The sequence below is a fragment of the Pogona vitticeps genome, chromosome 1 (genome assembly GCF_051106095.1).
Source record: "Pogona vitticeps strain Pit_001003342236 chromosome 1, PviZW2.1, whole genome shotgun sequence".
Classification (NCBI taxonomy): domain Eukaryota; kingdom Metazoa; phylum Chordata; class Lepidosauria; order Squamata; family Agamidae; genus Pogona; species Pogona vitticeps.
The window spans coordinates 120,779,595-120,797,637 of record NC_135783.1 but is presented as its reverse complement, the minus strand read 5'-3'; the positions used below and the strand labels follow the sequence as shown (position 1 = coordinate 120,797,637).

The window sequence follows — 18,043 nt, the reverse complement described above, 5'->3', positions numbered from 1 at the left end:
GGTTCCTCTGTGCACTCAGGAGACCTGCATCGTGGAGAGGAGCTTCCACAATTACAGGGGATTCTTCTTGTAGATGTGTTCATTTGGTGTATATTGACCAAAGGAGGAGTGGGCCAATGGGCACAGTGTTTGAGTAGGGCCAGCTTCAGGAACCTATTACCCTTTAATCCTGTGGAGTGTCCTGAGATGGATACGTAAAGGAATCTTATTTATCGTTCTGAATATTTTGGTAACAGGTATCCAGAATACCCTTGTGAAAAACAGTCCTCTCCTTTAATAAAATTGGATGGGAAAAATCATTCCTTTGGCATGTGTTAGATATTGCCTTTGCATCAAGAGTAGCAACAAAATTAGTACATGTTCCCTCAGATATATATGATAAGTAGGTGTAAGGTTGCATGCAACCTGTTACACTTAGGTTACATTAAAATAAATGCAAGAAAACAGCAATTTTTGAAGTTCAGTTTATTTCAGTGGGAGTGAAGTGTGACTAACATTGTCTGGGCTTGGTCCAATACATTGTAAAGCATTTTAATTTAAAAATTACCAGTGTAATTGGCACCTTAGAACATATGCCAGGCAAAATATATGCAGTATGTAAAAGCTTTTAACAGGAAAGGCTGAAGAAATCTATTCCATTATATTTTCCTGTAAGCTCCAGTGTTCTCAATTGTCTAAAACATAAATACAGTGGTGCCTCACTAGACGATGATAATCCGTTCCACTGAAATTGCTGTTTAGCGAAATCATTGTCTAGTGAAAAGCATTTCCCCATTGGAATGCATTGAAACCTGTTTAATGCGTTCCAATGTGGAAGAATCGTCGTTGTCTAGCGAAGATCGGCCATAGGAAAGCTGCTTTGCAAACCGCCGATCAGCTGTTTAAATCGCTGTCTTGCAAAGCTTAGGTCCCCAAAACACTTGTTTTGCGAGCACGGAGGGAGCTGTCAAAATTGTCGTCTAGTGAAAATCGGTTTGCGAAGCAGGGACCAAACATTGTCCAGCGAAATTCCCCCATAGGAATCACTGTTTTGCGAATTGCTATAGCGATCGCAAAAAGCCAATGTCTAGCAAAAAATCTGTCATGCGGGGTAACTGTCTGGCAAGACACCACTGTAAGTCGTACTTAAAGGCTGTAATCTTGTTGGTGTCCATGCCAGATTTGCATAACTTGCCATAACTAATTCTGGCAAAATGATTTGGTGCCTGGTTATTTCTTTTTTATGTGTCTGGTTGCACAATCAGTGGTGCATTATAGGGCTCTATTCCATGTCAGTTAGTTTCAGTTAGCTGCAGCAAGTCATATAGCATTATGCAAACACCAGTAGGATTCTAGGCCATATATATGTATATCTCTTACATATATATAGTGACTGGAAAAAAAATCAACAGTTATTACTCTTCACTTTATGTATTTATGTACTGGAAATATATCAGAGTGGTACTAGGAAGCGGGAAAACACTGTTTCTTTGAAATGTTTTTTGTGTGAACTAAAAAATGGTAGATTGAATCCAGACTTAGGCATGTGGGCCAGGCCAACTGAATTAGATTTCTCTTGCTTCCCATACCCTATGATAGCCCCTCTAGCATTCCAGATTTTCTGTGCGGTGAGTGCTAAATAGGATAGGCTACAGTGATAGAGGCATGAGGGGAAGAGGAGGCCCTCCCCACATTGGGTGAAGAGACTGACATGGAGAGGAGTGGTGGTATTTTCCCCATCCCCCAAAACATCTAGATTTAAAATGCATAATATATTTAAAATGCGTCATATATCTAAAAATGGATGTGCTTAAACTTAATGCTATTTAATTGGTAGTATTATCATTAATTTCTCTCTATGGGGGTAAAGTTGCTTTTTGTTCAATTTTTGGAAGTCATTGAGTACAAGAGATACATGTATAAAGACCAGACAGTTTCTTCAGAGGTCATATAGAGCTCTTATATTTTAGCAAACTAGATTTAAGCCAGTGATTATCCTTGCTTATTTTTACAATTGGTGCAAGCCTGTTTATGAAAGAAACTTAAAGTAATGCCATACAGTGGGGTCTTGACTTAAGAACGGCTTGAGTTAAGAACATTTTGACTTAAGAACCACTCTCATAGGAAAATATTGACTTGACTTAAGTACTTAGATTTGAGTTAAGAACTGAAAAAAACCACGTGGGAGGCAGGGAAAGTGCAAAATTTGAACTTTCAGTTAACTGTTGGCCAGTGAAAAGGGTGCCTGTCTGCTTCCTCACTCCTCCCAGCGTTTAGAGAGTGGATTGGGAGACAGTCTTCAGACTGCCTGGTACTGGACTGCCTGGACTGTATTTTCCCTGCCTTCCCTGAACCTTTCTTGACCTAAGAAAAAAAGAAACAAAATATCCCCCTCTAGTGGTCGAAGGCAGAATAGCAGCTTCCCATTAGTTTCTATGGACGGAAAAGAGCAGATACGGATCAAATGGTTTTCAATGCATTCCTATGGGAAATGCAGATTTGACTTGAGAACTTTTTGACTTGAGAACCGCCTTCCAATACGGATTAAGTTCTCAAGTCAAGACCCCACTGTATATCAGTAATTCTTTTTTCTGGTTTTCTTGCCAAGAGATGCCTAACATTTGTGTTTATTTTGCTAAGCAGAACTGATTTTCATTTCATTTATTATTTGTCTGCAATGTGTGGATCATGTCTTGAGGAAGAACAAATCCAAGAACTACACTTCAGTGCTGGAATCTGTCAACCTCTTTGAAAGAGATCTGTGACGGGCTTTAGAAGATAATCTAGTAAAAACACAGTTAGCATTGGCAACTATAATATGGGATTCCAATTCTTTGTATAAAGTTGCTTCCCTATGAAAAATAGTAGGGAACCAAAATGAGATAGAGATTTCCTCTTCCTACCCATCCCACCATGCGCTGGAGATTCCTCTCCCCAGCACTGAAGAATATGAAGGGGAATGAAGACTTGCGTGTGTGCATACATTGATTCTCATACACTCAGACAACATATATGTGCATACAGTTATGTTACTCAGTTTTTAAATATGCAGTCTGCTGTGTAATTAGTACTATGGTATTAGTGAATATATGGTTTCCTGTACTGTCAGTTTGTGTTGATTCATTTATGTGAGCAGTCTTATGATGGTACGTATTCAATAAACTGAATTTGGACTGGTGTGTTCTTTCTAAATACTGTTCCAGTAAGAAGTTGTCACCTGACCACTGAAATATTTTGCGTTTTCCACATTCCATTTGACTACTTGTTTATTTGAAAAAGATAGTCTGGAGATTTCGTTGCTATAAAGACTCAGAATATTAGATTTCCACTTGCGAGGTGGAGATCTGTATATACAAGAGGAGTCTGTGTTTATTATCTGTTGCTTTACTCATAACGTTCCATTCTTTTCATTGTGCCTGCTTAAAATTGTGTTCAGAACTTTTATAAAACTGTTAAAATGTCAAAGTGATATTGTATGTAATCAGAGCTTTGGTTCTGTATTTTTAAATGTTTACCTCACCAGTTTTAGTTTAAAAGACTAAATGTATTTAATATCACTGCTGTACTCTATTTTAAAATGGCCTTCTTTTCTTTCTGTTGCAGCTGTACATCTTCCAATCTAGCCTTACAACATGGCTCATATGCTTGGACAACACACACTACGAAGCAGCCAACAGACAAAGCTTTTAGTGTTAGTGGGCCAGGATGTTGAATACTACCACAGTTATGCATATCTGCGAAAGCTATGAGAGACAAATGCTTCCCCCCCAGCCCTTCTTGAACAGTATTCCCTTTTTTTAAAAAAAATCACATTTCTTATTACTAAATTTGCACTCTCATTAGTTGCAATTCATTCCTAATCTCAGTATGAAAACATAGTTTTACTAAGCATCAGTACTAAAACATTGCAAATTAGGATCTATATTTTTTTACAGGGAAGCATGTGATTTTTAAAAGAACAGGTGGAATATGCAATTATCTCCCCCTCCATATATTCTTTACCACAGTGTTAATAAAAAATAAAATGAAACACCCAGCAACTTTATAGCAGATGAGAAATGTATGGCCCTCCAGATATTATTGGGTAGTCTTTAAGTTAATCTGCATGAGCCTGAATGGAGTTGAAACCCAGCCATATCTGGAGGATCACGTGTTCCTCACCTCTGATTTTTTTTTAAAAAGTAAGGTTTATGCTCAGGTGGGGTTATTTCATGGCGGAATAGATTATCTTTCTGTGTTCCAGTTCTTCCTTGAAGGAGTTTGGAGACCTGGAACCTTTGGGGGGTATAGAGGAGGAGAAGGAGGAGGAGACAACCTTTTAGTTGCCTAATGTTGAATGGAGCCCATTGGTTATAGTCTCTGCCAGTATCTGATCTTGTTTTGAAATCTCCAGCATCTCTGCAAGAAAATGTTTTTCATTTTTATTTGTTTCTTGTGTTTACTGATGTTTTTATTTCATCAGAAACTGGCTGAAATATTGTTGGTTAGTGTAGTTAAGTCACATTATGATAAGCTCAATGAGGATTTGGTGACTCAAGTTCTTCATAACTTGCATTGGTTCAAATGGGCCTACTCTAATTGCAACTTAATTCAGCTTAGTAGTAAAAAAGCCATTGATTAAATGGGTCTACTCTAGTGTGATTTTCTATACTAAGCCACAGGACTTGAGCCAATTTGTTGAATTCCTAATTTTTTTAAAAAACCCTCATCAATTCTTAATATGTCTCAGTTCCTTACTTGGCCAGCTCAACATGCTACAGATTGGATCCTAATTCTATAATAGCATCATGGGTTTATCAGACATTTCTCTATATTGTCAGTTAAGAGCTTTGTAATTATTTTAAGGGACATGGTGGTGTTGCGGGTTAAACCACAGAAGCTTCTGTGCTGCAAGGTCAGAAGACCAGCAGTCGTAAGAGCGAATTCACGCGATGGAGTGAGCTCCCGTCGCTTGTCCCAGCTCCTGCCAACCTAGCAGTTTGAAAGCATGTAAATGCAAGTAGATAAGTAGCCTCGTGGCGCGGTGGTTAAAACGCTGTACTGCAGCTTAAACTGTGCTCACGACCTGGGGTTCAAATCCCAGGTAGCCGGCTCAAGGTTGACTCAGCCTTCCATCCTTCCGAGGTCGGTAAAATGAGTACCCAGCTTGCTGGGGGGGCAATGTGTAGCCTGTATAATTAAAATTGTAAACCGCCCGGAGAGTGCTTGTAGCGCTATGGGGCGGTATATAAGTCCAATAAATAAATAAATAATAAATAAATAAATAAATACCACCAAGGTCGGAAGGTAACGGCGTTCCATGTCTAGTCGCACTGGCCACATGACCATGGAAACTGTCTTCGGACAAACGCTGGCTCTATGGCTTGGAAATGGGGACGAGCACCGCGCCGTAGAGTCGGACCCAACTGGACATTTGTCAAGGGGAACCTTTACCTTAATTATTTTAAGGATCTTGAAACATAATGCTATGGAACGCTTTATGATATAAAAGGTTGTGATTATTTCTCCGTGAAGTATGATAAAGAACTGTTGTTTGTGATTGTAAGATAAACCATTTTTCATGGGTGTCTTGGAATTATTTGGAAGCTTTATTCTAGTCCTAAGTTGCAGAAGTGGCAACAAAACCCAGCTGCAATAAGCAGATTCACTACCACATCACATCCAGCATCATACAAGTGAATTTCCACTGGTGCAGCAGACCTTTCCTGTCCTCTCTGCAGCTCCCAACGTGCCTCCATATCTCAGCAGTTCTCCCCACACATTCCAGGGACATGGGGCTGCAATAGGAAGGGTCAGTCTTTTTCACTGGTGGATGGCATTATGTCACCTCCTACCCAAATTTGAAATTCACCCTAAATGTTTAGGAATTGGCTGAGAGAAGATATTATCACAGCCTCTCTTCTTTACATCTTAATTTTCGATAGCTCAGTCTGTAGTTTTAAAATAAAAGTCTAAGAACTTAGAAACATTCGCCTAAGGTATTTGTGTGAGAGAGTAAGCAGCCAGGGTGTGTTCCTGGTTACACTATAGAGCAATTGTTAACAGGCCATTAACACAAACATCTGGCAGTTAAAAACTAAGTGATTACATAGGTCACTATTGGCAGGAAGCCCATGTAATTACACTAGTCTCTGACTGTATGTGCTTAAGTATACATTAAATACCCTGAGCCATTCAAATACAATTTAAACTTTAATCCATGCATAACCAGACCTTTCCTCAATACTAGTGTGAATGATTGGCAAGTACAAAGCCTTGAAGAAGGCCCGCTATGCCTTCAGTTTCTAAGATATATACGCCTTTATTATTTATTTTCTTGAGATTTGTGAAATCTCAGAAATACCACAACAGGTGGCTCACAAACAGCGGATACACAAAGGGAAGTGAGTTAATTAAAAAGCCCAGATTAAATAAGAATATTGAGGCCTTTGTGCCTTAATGTTAAAAAAAATATTGTATTGTCTCCTGCTATGTTAGAATTGCAACACTGTTTCTTGGAACAGCAGAATAATGGCTGAACTTTTCACATGTAGTGGAAAGCTTTGTAAAGTAGGCATTGCCTTAATGATCCGTTGGGGAAAAAGATTTCGCCTTATTCATTTTTCTTAGTAAGAACAGATGTCAGAGCTGAAAAGCCTCCATGGTCATCCTGAATTTCTTCCCAGTAAGAAAGCCTGTCTTTCAAGTTGATACTTTTTTGAAGTCAGTTTGTATTCATTGCAGAAAGTTTCATGCAAATAATCATGCAATTATTTGCATGATTTTTAGGTCCTTTTCAGTAACATTTGGCTGAGCTGAACTTTGAAGACAAAAATGAAGGAGGTTACTCTCAGGATTTACTCAACTGTTTCACCTGAATCTTTAGAATTAAGAAAGTCAAATTAAAAAGGGTATTAACAGAATATTGTCTCCTCCACCTGATTCTCTTTTACAGAGAGATTAAAGAGTTCAGCTTGCCTTCTGGATGGTTAAACTCTATGAAAGGGAATTGAAGTTAATTTAGGGTTTTAGTTAGTGTGGGATCTTGTATATCTCATATTTCCACTGAAGCTAAGGAATATTCAGAGTGTAAAACAGAAAATAAATGCAAGTGGCCACAATTAATAACCAAAATTCTACTGGATTTTGTGGTAAATTGCTCTAAAGTAGGTCCATTGAATCAGGATTTTGGTGTATCCTCCATAAGTCCCATTGATTCAAATAGGTCTTCTGTAACTGTGACTTACTTTAGCATAGTAAGACACAATTAGAGTAGGTCCATTTTAATCAGTGGAACTTATGGAAGTGTTGACTCACTAAATCCCTATTGATTCAATGGGACTTCTCTAGTGTGATCTAATACTATGAGCAACAGGACTTTGGCCATCATATTTATGGTTGAACTACTAATTATTTTATTAGAACTGCAAACATATATAGATTTAGTTGCTAGTTTGTGTGAAAAGTTTGGAATGGTTTTCTCATTTTGGCCCCATTTTTCCTTTTTGACTTGTAAACTTCACAGATTCCCCGGAGGTTTCTTTATCCATATGATAAGGTTATGAGTTACTGTGGTGCCTGTAGCAATGGTTGCCAAATTGACCATATAAAATCACATTTTAGATATTTGAATGATGCTGATATATCTGATGCCCAGCTGTCAAAATTAGATAACTGTTTTCAATTTCAATGATTTATAGCTGCCTCGATCATATGTATATTTCACTATACTGTATCATTTCCATACCAGAAGAAATGTAATTCTCCCTTAGAAAGTACAAGAACAAGGGTATAGATGAAAATACCAATTTTTCTGTTTTAAGGAGGGGTGGAGTATTTAAAAGAAATAGAAAGCAGGATAAATTGGTTGGTACTGAAACTGATGACATGCTAGACCACTGTGACAAGAACGTACCGTGATGTGTACCTTGAATCTCACACCATGTTGTAAGGCTGGAGGAGTGGATGACATCTTCAACATGAAATGCATTAAGTTGAAAGGGTGCTATGCAAGAAAGAACCTAGAAGGCTATGATCATTCTACATTCCAGATACTGTTTACAAAAGTAATATAATGTATCAATGTATAAATTTTTTTTTCCTTTTCACTTTCAGATTCATGGTAGGCTGTGGTAGGTGTGATGACTGGTTTCATGGTGATTGTGTCGGTTTAAGCCTTTTTCAAGCTCAACAAATGGGAGAGGAAGACAAAGAATATGTATGTGTGAAATGTTGTGCAGAAGAAGACAAAAAACCAGACGTGGTTGATCAGAATATTTTGGATGCACAAGTGAAACTGGAAACAACTAGAGAGGGTAAAATAATGGAATTTGAGAAGCCAGGAGCATCAAAGCAAACCTCCGTGTTCCCTCAAAATAAAACAAAGCAGGGAGAAGATTCTTCGAAACACAAAGTCAAAATTTTTAAACGGGTAAGCATTATTATTGTTGTTGTAAGTTGTAGTTGTTAATCCAGAGGTACCAACTTTTAGCACAGAACCCTTCATTATTCTGACAAAAATGACCAGAGCATAGTTGTGGGGATAATACGTACCTAGTAGTAGATGCATTCCTAAAACAGAATGACAAGAGGAAGTGGCTAGCCTTTCCTGTAGCTATGGATTTATCCTTCAACAACTATCTTTTTCTTGAAGTTGGATCTGTTTCTGATTTAGCAGTCTTATTATGGTGAGTAAGGGAGCATTAACCTCAAGAGAAAAGTATTTGTAGAGTGCAACTGAGATAATGAAAGGGTTAAATATACTGGTTGTTGTGGGTTTTTCGGGCTCTTTGGCCATGTTCTGAAGGTTGTTCTTCCTAACGTTTCGCCAGTCTCTGTGGCTGGCATCTTCAGAGGACAGCACTCTGTGCTCTGAAGATGCCGGCCACACAGACTGGCGAAACGTTAGGAAGAACAAACTTCAGAACACGGCCAAAGAGCCCCAAAAATCCACAACAACCATTAGATCCCGGCCGTGAAAGCCTTCGCCAATACGGTTAAATATACCTTTATCCTACCCTGACCTTTTTCTTTTTGCACTAATTTTATTTATTGAACTCCACTCCCGTTTTTTTTGTTACCCCCATATGGCTAATACATTGAAACAAATGGTTATGATAATAGATAATAGTATACAATTCTGGCTAAAGAAATCGAGATTTTGAAACACTTATTTTTAATTATTTTGACCTATTCAACAAATGCGTCATTAAGATCAGTGGTGCATGCCTTTATGAAATAGATAACTCTAATAATGTTTTAGGATATGTTTAATGTAGGCTCTCCATTTTTGAAATCTTCCAGAAAAATGCTACAAGGCAAGAATGGTAATAACACTAACTTTTGAAGGAGATCAAATCAAGTTGTTAATATTTATGTTTTTGAGTTAACGTCAAAATCCTGTTGGGGGAGGTTTGCCTGCACAATGAGAGTGATGTTATCACCAGCAGTCTGCTAATGACATCATTCCCATTGTGCACATGAACTCTGTAACAGAATATTTTATTTATTTATTTATTTATTGTATTTATACCACGCCTATCTAGTCATTTCGACCACTCTAGGCGGCTAAGAAGAGTTTCTTTGTTTCTTATTAGCCCTGTTCAATTGTTGCAGTTCATGTACAGTTACATTCAGGAAATGAAGAACAGAGCACTCAAACCTTACCCACTTCAGCGATTCCTCTGTATGCAAGGCAACAAGTTTGAAGAGACTGAGCTCTGTTCTCATGTATTGTCTCCACATGAGTTGGGTCCTGATTCACACGGAGAATATACTTGAATAGCAAAATGCTCCATTTTCAGACTCCTTGCCGTCTGCCTGTAGGAGAGTGATCAAACAAAGCACAGAGGGTGTGGGGCTCAAAAGCCATTCCTTGTGTGACAAGTTTGCATATAGTATAACATCTGAATAAGGCACTGGTTAGTTGTCCTGGGAGTATCAATTTGTATTTTAAGCTGTTGGATATAAATATATAATCTGTTGGTTTATGGAGAACTTTAAATGTAACTTTAGTTTGTGTATGCTTCTCTAGATATTTTTGTTTTAACAGTGATCACAGTTTCTTCTGTTGTTTATTAACATTTGTTTCAGGAATCTGGTGATGGAAGAGCCTTACCAGAATGCAAAGAATCTGAAACGAGAAAAGGCCAGCCAGTTCCTATTAGGAAAACAGGGCAGACAATCCCAGTTCCTCGGAGATCTTCTGAAGACAAACATGAAAAAACAAATAAAGACAGTCTTAATGTTTCTTATTCCAGTGAAAGCACAACAAAGCCAGGTAGTTAAAACTGAAACAAGCTGTTTTGTTTCTGGAAGCTCATAAACATATACCGTATTTGCCAGCGTATAAGACGACCCCCCAACATTTCCACTCAAAATATAGAGTTTGTATATTTCTGAAGGGAAATGGTGGGAGTTTAGAAAGATAAGGGAGAGGAGGAGGGCAAGTGGCCGGGCAGGTAGCAGCGGAGGAGGAGGAGGAGGGCGAGGGCGAGGAGGAGGGCAAGCAGCTCTCGGCGGCAGGCAGGCGAGCAGGCAGCTGGCTCAGTGGTGCAGGGCAGCAGGCTCTGGTCGCTGAGGCATGGCTGGCTCTGCTTCCCTCCCTCCGTCCGGACCGGCCTGCCTGCCTGCCCGCTTGCCTTCCTCCCCGGCTGGCGCGGCCCTGCATCACTCACTCACAGCGGCGGCTCCTTCTGAAGTGCACCCGGCTTATAAGATGACCCCCCCACTTGGAGACATGTTTTTCAGGGCAAAAAAGTCATTTTATACGCCGGCAAATACGGTAATGTGAATCCTAAGAACCTAGTATCCATTTGAAATAATGTTTAAATAATTTTAAGTAATACTAATAGCAGCTCCATCCATCAAAGAATGGGAAATTTGAATTCTTAAAATTATTCTAAGTGCTGGAAATAAATAATCGTTAAAGTACCTGCACAAGGAAACTGGCTCTTTGGTTATGTAGATCTGTTTAAAATGTGAAAGCACAAGCTGTGAGGGATCTGTGGCCCTAGGGAACCTGTGCAATTGTGGGAAGGAGGCTCTAGAGCCACTAACTGCTTATTTGATGTCTCTGTGTTAATGACTATGATCCTAAAAGCCAATGCTTAAAACGCTACAAGCTCACAGATGATTTGAACCTAATTCCATTAAATCAGGGATAGGCAACCTCAGTGGGGACAATGGTAGTCTTTCACATTTGCCAGTAGTCCCAGGGTCTCACTCCCAAAGAGGAGGAGCTAAAGGGGGGAAGGAGGTGACCAAAAGGGTAATTTGCATTTTTTGAGAGAGAGAGAGAGAGAGAGAGAGAGAGAGAGATGTTTGACACAGTGGGGTTTTGTTAGCAGAAAAATTGGTTTAACTTTAAAAAATGTTTTTTAAAAAAACTTCAAAAAGCGCTCTGCAGCTGTCTCATGGTCATAATTAGTTTTAGAAAAATACTAAATTTGTGATGGGAGGGCCTGGAAAGCATGGTAAGTTGCTGTCAAACCTATAGAGGGCACCAGGGAACTTTTTGAGTCAATGTTTTTGTCTTAGAAAAGACTTGGGTTTTTTTTTCTAACAAAGCAATACATTTTGCTCTTTTTGTTAAGAAAAGCTTTTAGATCTATTAATCCAACATTACTTCTTCATTGTAAGCATGCATTCTGTTCAACTGAACTTCTTAACAATGTCTTTCCCTTTGCTTGTGAAATTTCATATTTCTTACCAAAGCTTTCTAGCAGTGGTTCTTTGATGATCTTTTCACGTAGGTGTTCAGGATAAACAGGAAGTCAAGAAGAAGAGAACAGAAAAAGGGGGAACGGCTAGTAATGTACATCCACCTCCAGCCTCCGCATCCAAACCTTCTGCTGATCAGATAAGACAAAGTGTTAGACAGTCATTCAAAGAAATCCTGGAGAAAAGGTAGGATTGGTGCACTAAAGAAATTATTGCCATTTCAATTCTTGCTGTTTCTTGAAAATAAAAAACCAATGTATATCTTTTTCAGACTTTTAGACTCCACATTGAAGATTCCTGAAGAAAGAGCAGCCAGAGTAGCAACTAAGATTGAAAAAGAACTGTTTTCCTTCTTTCGGGATACTGATTCAAAGTATAAGAATAAATACAGGAGCTTGATATTCAATCTGAAAGATCCCAAGAACAAAGTATGTAACATCACCAGCCATGTGTCCTGAAATCTTTCAGAGAGGGTTTTGGGGAGCATATGTTAAAATGTTCATGGACTTTTTCTCCTCTATTTCCTCCATCCTTTAATAAGCTAGTAATTCTCTGTGTTGGTCCTAATTTTGGTAATGAATCCAAACTGGAATGAAATGTATAATGTTTCTGATCAATGCTGCCTCTAATGAAAACTGTTTGGTTCTGTCATGGCTGCATGAAGCTCCTGAATGGTGAAAGATAGAAATAATCACAGCAGGAAGCACTTACATGGTTACTTCCTGTTTTGATTTTGGAGGGCTTGAGGAATCACCCCCCCCTTCCAAAAGCAAGAACTGTCACTTGTGGACAATCTGCAACAGTAGATTACTTTTTTTTTTTGGACTTATATACCACCCCATAGCGCTACAGGCACTCTCCGGGCGGTTTACAGTTTAATTATACAGGCTACACATTGCCCCCCCAGCAAGCTGGGTACTCATTTTACCGACCTCGGAAGGATGGAAGGCTGAGTCAACCTTGAGCCGGCTACCTGGGATTTGAACCCCAGGTCGTGAGCACAGTTTTAGTTGCAGTACAGCGTTTTAACCACTGCGCCACGAGGCTCTCCATTTTTCCCCCATTGAGGGGCTCTGGGGAAAGTAGCAATGGCACAAGTGCAGGCTCCATTTCGTCTGCCTCTATGTAACTCCATACAGAGAAGACAGTTTACAAAGTTTAATGGTTGGGTAGGATTGGAATAGTGGACAGTCTTTATTTTTATGGTTGAATTGCATTAAAAAACTGGTCAATTTTTAATTTGTTGACGGCAACTAATTACAGGTTGTTTTTTTCAGATATTATTTAAAAGAGTCTTGAAAGGTGAAGTTACTCCAGATCATCTCATAAGAATGAGCCCAGAAGAACTGGCTTCCAAAGAACTAGCTGCATGGAGGAAAAGAGAAAATAGACATGTATGGCTTTATTTCTCTATATTTAATAGCCCTTTTCTTTTGTTACGATAGGTTGCTTAAATTTGGCAAGTTAAAAAAAAGCTTCCTCCTGCCCCATTATTTTTGGACTTTCCAAAATTCTTGGGGGAACTGGGATTGTTTCATAAATTTTGAACCTGAAATGTTCAGTTTCTTCTCCATAAGATGATGAGTGTGCATTACTGGAACTCAGCTTCAGAAACACTGGGGCACTAAATACTGTATCTATTATACTTCTTGTTCTTATGATAGTTTGTTCTATCTTGTGGTAAGGGTTTGATTAATGTAAAACTTTAGCTGTTCTCAAGTTAATATTCTGCTTGTGCAAGACAGTGATTTGTCTAAGAAAGTTGATAGATGATTAAGAATTTTATGTGCTGATTTCCAAAAGAAAACATCCTGGTTCTCCCTCCAGGGTGTGGTGCCTGTAGATGATGATGCTTTACACCTACCTTCTGCTCCTTACATTATTCTGCACTGTCTGAAGTCTTAAGGCCTTCTTTCTTCCAAGATAAGCCACAATTTACATGTTGAACAAAAGATACTGTATTAGTTGCTTGAGTTACAGTATTTTGATCCTACTCCACTGTCCATGCTAAGCTATGGTTAAGCATTACACCAGCAAACCTTGATTTTGAGTAATCTCTAGGCTTCCTAGCAAAAATAAGTGTGGTGTATAACCTGTGTGCTCTGTTCACACAGTTATTACAAAGCCCTCCCAATCCCCTATCATAGGATCTTTTGTTAGCAAAAGCCAGATTAGTGTGTATTGGAGCCCTGCGGGCAGATTGATTCCTCAATCCAACAACATTATCAGCAATATTACAGCCTTTTTATTTTCTTAAGATAATTGGTGGATTCGGGTGGAGTGGTAAACTATGGTTTAGCTTTATGCCAACAAATGTTGGGTTCATCTATCTTCTCTTGTGTACAAGTATGAGAAGAGTGTAAGGTTTTGCTTCCATTTTGAACTATGCTGTCTGCCTCTGGTCTGAAAACCTGATTAGTTTATACTGTAGGTTAATTATAGAAGTGCAAAGCTTTGGTGTGCCAGATGTTCGCCTTCAGCTCCCATCAGTCCTGGCCAGAGTTACCGGTCATTATTTACAGTGAGATCTGTCATTCAGCAGCATGGGGCGAGTCATAGTATCCTCAGCTCAAGTTTATTGGAAAAACCTGCCTATCTGTATATGCCATATAGAATATTAAGCCCCACTTAGGGTTTATATATAATGCTATGTTTAATTGAAAATGGAGCCAAGAACTTCCAGTTTTCTTCTTTCACTGTGCTGGAGGAGGAGAGGGAATAGATAATCTCAAGTTTGTTCTCATGTCACTGAACTGTAGTTTGGCATTGTATCGTGATCTGACCAGTGCTTCTCTATCTGCAAAACAGTCATAGTGTCTTTACCTCTGTCACGTATTGTTCATTCTGCATCATCTACCTTTTCGTCATACTAAATGCTTGATGTAGAAAAAAGAACCTTGTTCCCTTCTCTGGTAACTCCCTGCATAGCTATAAATTTCTTTCTTGTCTCTTGACAGACAATTGAAATGATTGAAAAAGAGCAAAGAGAAGTCGAAAGAAGGCCAATCACAAAAATTACACATAAGGGAGAAATAGAAATCGAGAGTGAGGCTCCAGTCAAAGAGCAAGAAGTAGCTATGGAAATTCAGGTTAGTCTTTCCTTTGTTTTTAATGTGATGTTATTAATGTGAGATAACATGATATATATGTATGAAACAAAATCATTGTATTACTGATTTAAAAACAGAAAAGCCCTTCCTGTTTGATTAGAGGTTTTAAGCAGGATAACAAAAACCAAAATACTATTGGGAAAATACAGTACCTGTGCACAAAGGCATTCATCCAGAGTCATTTCTCTGATGCGGTGTCTTCTACATGACTGGACACACAACAGACTATGCTCACCCCTTTTTATAATCCGTGTGTGACCAGACATGGGAAGGGCAGCCACTGGAGGCCAGTGCATATAGGTGCACTGGATATTTCCATGTGAGCCAGTTCAGTGATCTTCAGGGCAGTTGAGAAGGTACACTTTTCTTACACTGGCAATGAGTACCAGTTAATTTCATTAAAGACATCTAGTGTGCTTAGGTTAAAATTATTTTCTGAAATGAGAGCTGGTCTGCTAATTGGATAAATCTCTGTACATTCACGATTCACCCCCTCCTTGAAATGTGTTCCTCATAATATCCATCATGTCAAAAGGACAATCCTGACCCCCAGATCTGTTGGTCAGAGCTGGGATGGGAAAAGCCAACCCCTCTGCTGAGCAAGAAGACATATCAATTCTGTTACCTGCTGGTATTCCAATAGAACAGTGGTGCCCAACCTTGGGTAACCCAGTTGTTCTCGGACTGCAACTCCCAGAAACCCCCGGCAGTGCAGCTAGTGGTGATGGCTTCTGGGATGGGTGAAGCAGAACTGATTATGGTTTCAAAAAGATAAGATAAGCCCACCTCTTCTGCTCCCTGCCCTGGCTTGTGAGAGCCACCATGGTGTTGGAAACGATAAGCAACCCTTCTTATCCTACCCCCATCTCAGTTGGTATTGTTCTACTTGTGTGAATTGCTTGCCATTGTGTTAGCAATATCTGTTATCTTTTTGTGTGTGCACACAAAACACAAAACTGTAGTTGTATAACAAATTGCCCATCTTCTGATGTGCAGGAACCTCCTCCACTTAAGACCGTGGAGAAAATGGAGGAGGCTGAAAAGGATAAAGAAGTTGATGCGTCTGCCACACCCGATACAACAAGCCAACATAAGCACCATCTCTTTGATCTTAATTGTAAAATTTGCACAGGTAATACTAAGGTCTATGCCTAAAAATCAGTGTTTGCTGTTAATTTGCCTTATCCTTTATACATAACATGGCAATATGGTATGTGGAACATATCTTGATTAAGATAACATCTATTTCAGTGATTGAAGAGGGACAGGATGAACTGTAAAACAATATCTCCTCTCCCACCTTTGTATCCTCACAGTCCTGTGAGATAAGTTGCTTTGAGAGAGAATGACTAGTACCAGTATTTCCAGTGATTTTTATGGCTCAGAGTCTGAACCTGGGGCTTCCCGTTCTTCCAGACAGACACCTGAACAAGTATAGCACTTTGCTCCACATGCTTTTTACAGTCTCCAAAGCACAGCTTGAAGTTGGCAACAGGATTTCCATTCTCTCTCATGTCTTGAGAGACAGTTTAAGTCATGGACATGCTAACCCTGTTCTCGCATTCTAATCTGAGAAACACAAACATGTGAAGGTGAGAGTGTTCTTGTCCCATCCTGTCCATTGTTGCTTGGCTTGCATGATAACTCTGAAATAAAGTGTAAGCATGGATATTTCCATGTGAGCCAGACTCCTGATTTTCCAAGGTTCTTATGGAGACCCTTCATGCTTAACTGGTGTTTTTGGCTTCTGACTTACTACTTGGTGTCTGTTTACTTATCTTTCCATGGTTTGGACCCACGTTACTTGTCAGAATGTCTCTCCCCAATGTCAACTGCACACCCTACCCGGTCATTGCAGATGAGGCTCCTCTGGGTAGCCACCCCGAGGGAGGTTGATAAATCTTCTATGAGAGGTAGGGCTTTCTTCATAGTGGCCCCATCTTTGTGGAACCAGATCCCAGAGGAGCTTCGCCTGACCCCGTCCATGTTGACATTCAAGAGGCTATTGAAAACATGACTCTTCAAGGAGGCTTTTCATTCTGACCCTAGTTGAGTTGAGGTGATCTTACATCTCTGTCCATTTACTGTTACTTTTATTTTCATTTTCACAATTTATTTTTGCTTAGTTTCATCATTGCTCTGGAGTCTTCTGTCTTCATGTGGTTAGATCATTATATGGCTTTTATTATATTAATTTATTATGTGTATTTTAATGTGAACCACTCAGACTAGTGCTGCAGCACTAATGGGAGCGGTATATAACAGTATTTTTCGCTCCATAAGAAGTAGCTCTCTATAAGACGCACCTACTTTTTAGGGGAGCAAAAAAGGAAAAAAAAATATTCTGGCGATTTCGGCCTGCTGGGCCCGCGGGGTGGTGGTGGTGGAAGACGGCTGGGAAGGGTCTGGGAAGAGAAGGTGGTGGTTTCGGCCTGCTAGACCCACGGGGGTGGGGTGGAAAACATCTGGGAAGGATCAAAACCACCACCTTCCCTTCCGTCTTCCACCCCCTCCCGGGGTCTAAGGTAAAGGTAAAGGTTCCCCTTGACAGTTTTTGTCCAGTTGTGTTCGACTCCAGGGGGAGGTGCTCATCGCCGTTTCCAAGCCGTAGAGCCAGCGTTTGTCCGAAAACAATCTTCCGTGGTCACATGGCCAGTGCAACTTAGGCACGGAACGCTGTTACCTTCCCACCTAGATGGCCCCTATTTATTTACTCGCATTTGCATGCTTTCGAACTGCTAGGTTGGCGGGAGCTGGGACAAGCAACGGGCACTCACGTGGATTCGATCTTACAGCTGAGGATCTACAGACCTTACAGCACAAAGGCTTCCGCGGTTTAACCTGCAGTGCCACCACGGGGCCTAGCAGGCTAAAATCACCACCTTCCCTTCCCTTCCCAGCCATCCTCCACCCACCCCCCGGGGCCTAGCAGGCCGAAATCACCACCTTCCCTTCTCTTCCCAGCCGTCTTCCACCCCCCCGGGGCATAGCAGGCCAAAATCACCACCTTCCCTTCCTAGCCGTCTTCCACCCCACCCCGCGCAGGCCTAGCAGGCCGAATTCGCCGCCACCACCCACGTAGACCTCCGGGAGCTTACCTGGCCTTCCTCCGCAGCTTTTTCCTAGCTGTTGGGCAAAAGAGCTACCAAAAAGCAGCCTCTTTCATTACCTACAGTTAGAATTTAAATTGCACTCTTTAAAAAGCTGTATTCACTCCATAAGACGCATACACTCCCCCCACACTTTTTTTTGGA

At 40.1% G+C, this 18,043-nt stretch overlaps 1 protein-coding gene across 9 annotated transcripts in view; it reads left to right on the top strand.

Annotated features, from left to right (window-relative positions):
* Nucleotides 1-18,043, top strand: part of PHF3 (PHD finger protein 3) — a 60,347-nt gene that overhangs the window by 32,826 nt on the left and 9,478 nt on the right. For all 9 annotated transcript variants that reach the window (XM_020781825.3, XM_020781817.3, XM_073000158.2 and 6 more), the window contains 7 exons: nucleotides 8,074-8,389; nucleotides 10,051-10,237; nucleotides 11,712-11,865; nucleotides 11,951-12,107; nucleotides 12,957-13,073; nucleotides 14,637-14,768; nucleotides 15,786-15,921. In XM_020781825.3, coding sequence (XP_020637484.3) covers nucleotides 8,074-8,389; nucleotides 10,051-10,237; nucleotides 11,712-11,865; nucleotides 11,951-12,107; nucleotides 12,957-13,073; nucleotides 14,637-14,768; nucleotides 15,786-15,921 — 1,199 coding nt within the window. The remainder of the gene's footprint in view (nucleotides 1-8,073; nucleotides 8,390-10,050; nucleotides 10,238-11,711; nucleotides 11,866-11,950; nucleotides 12,108-12,956; nucleotides 13,074-14,636; nucleotides 14,769-15,785; nucleotides 15,922-18,043) is intronic.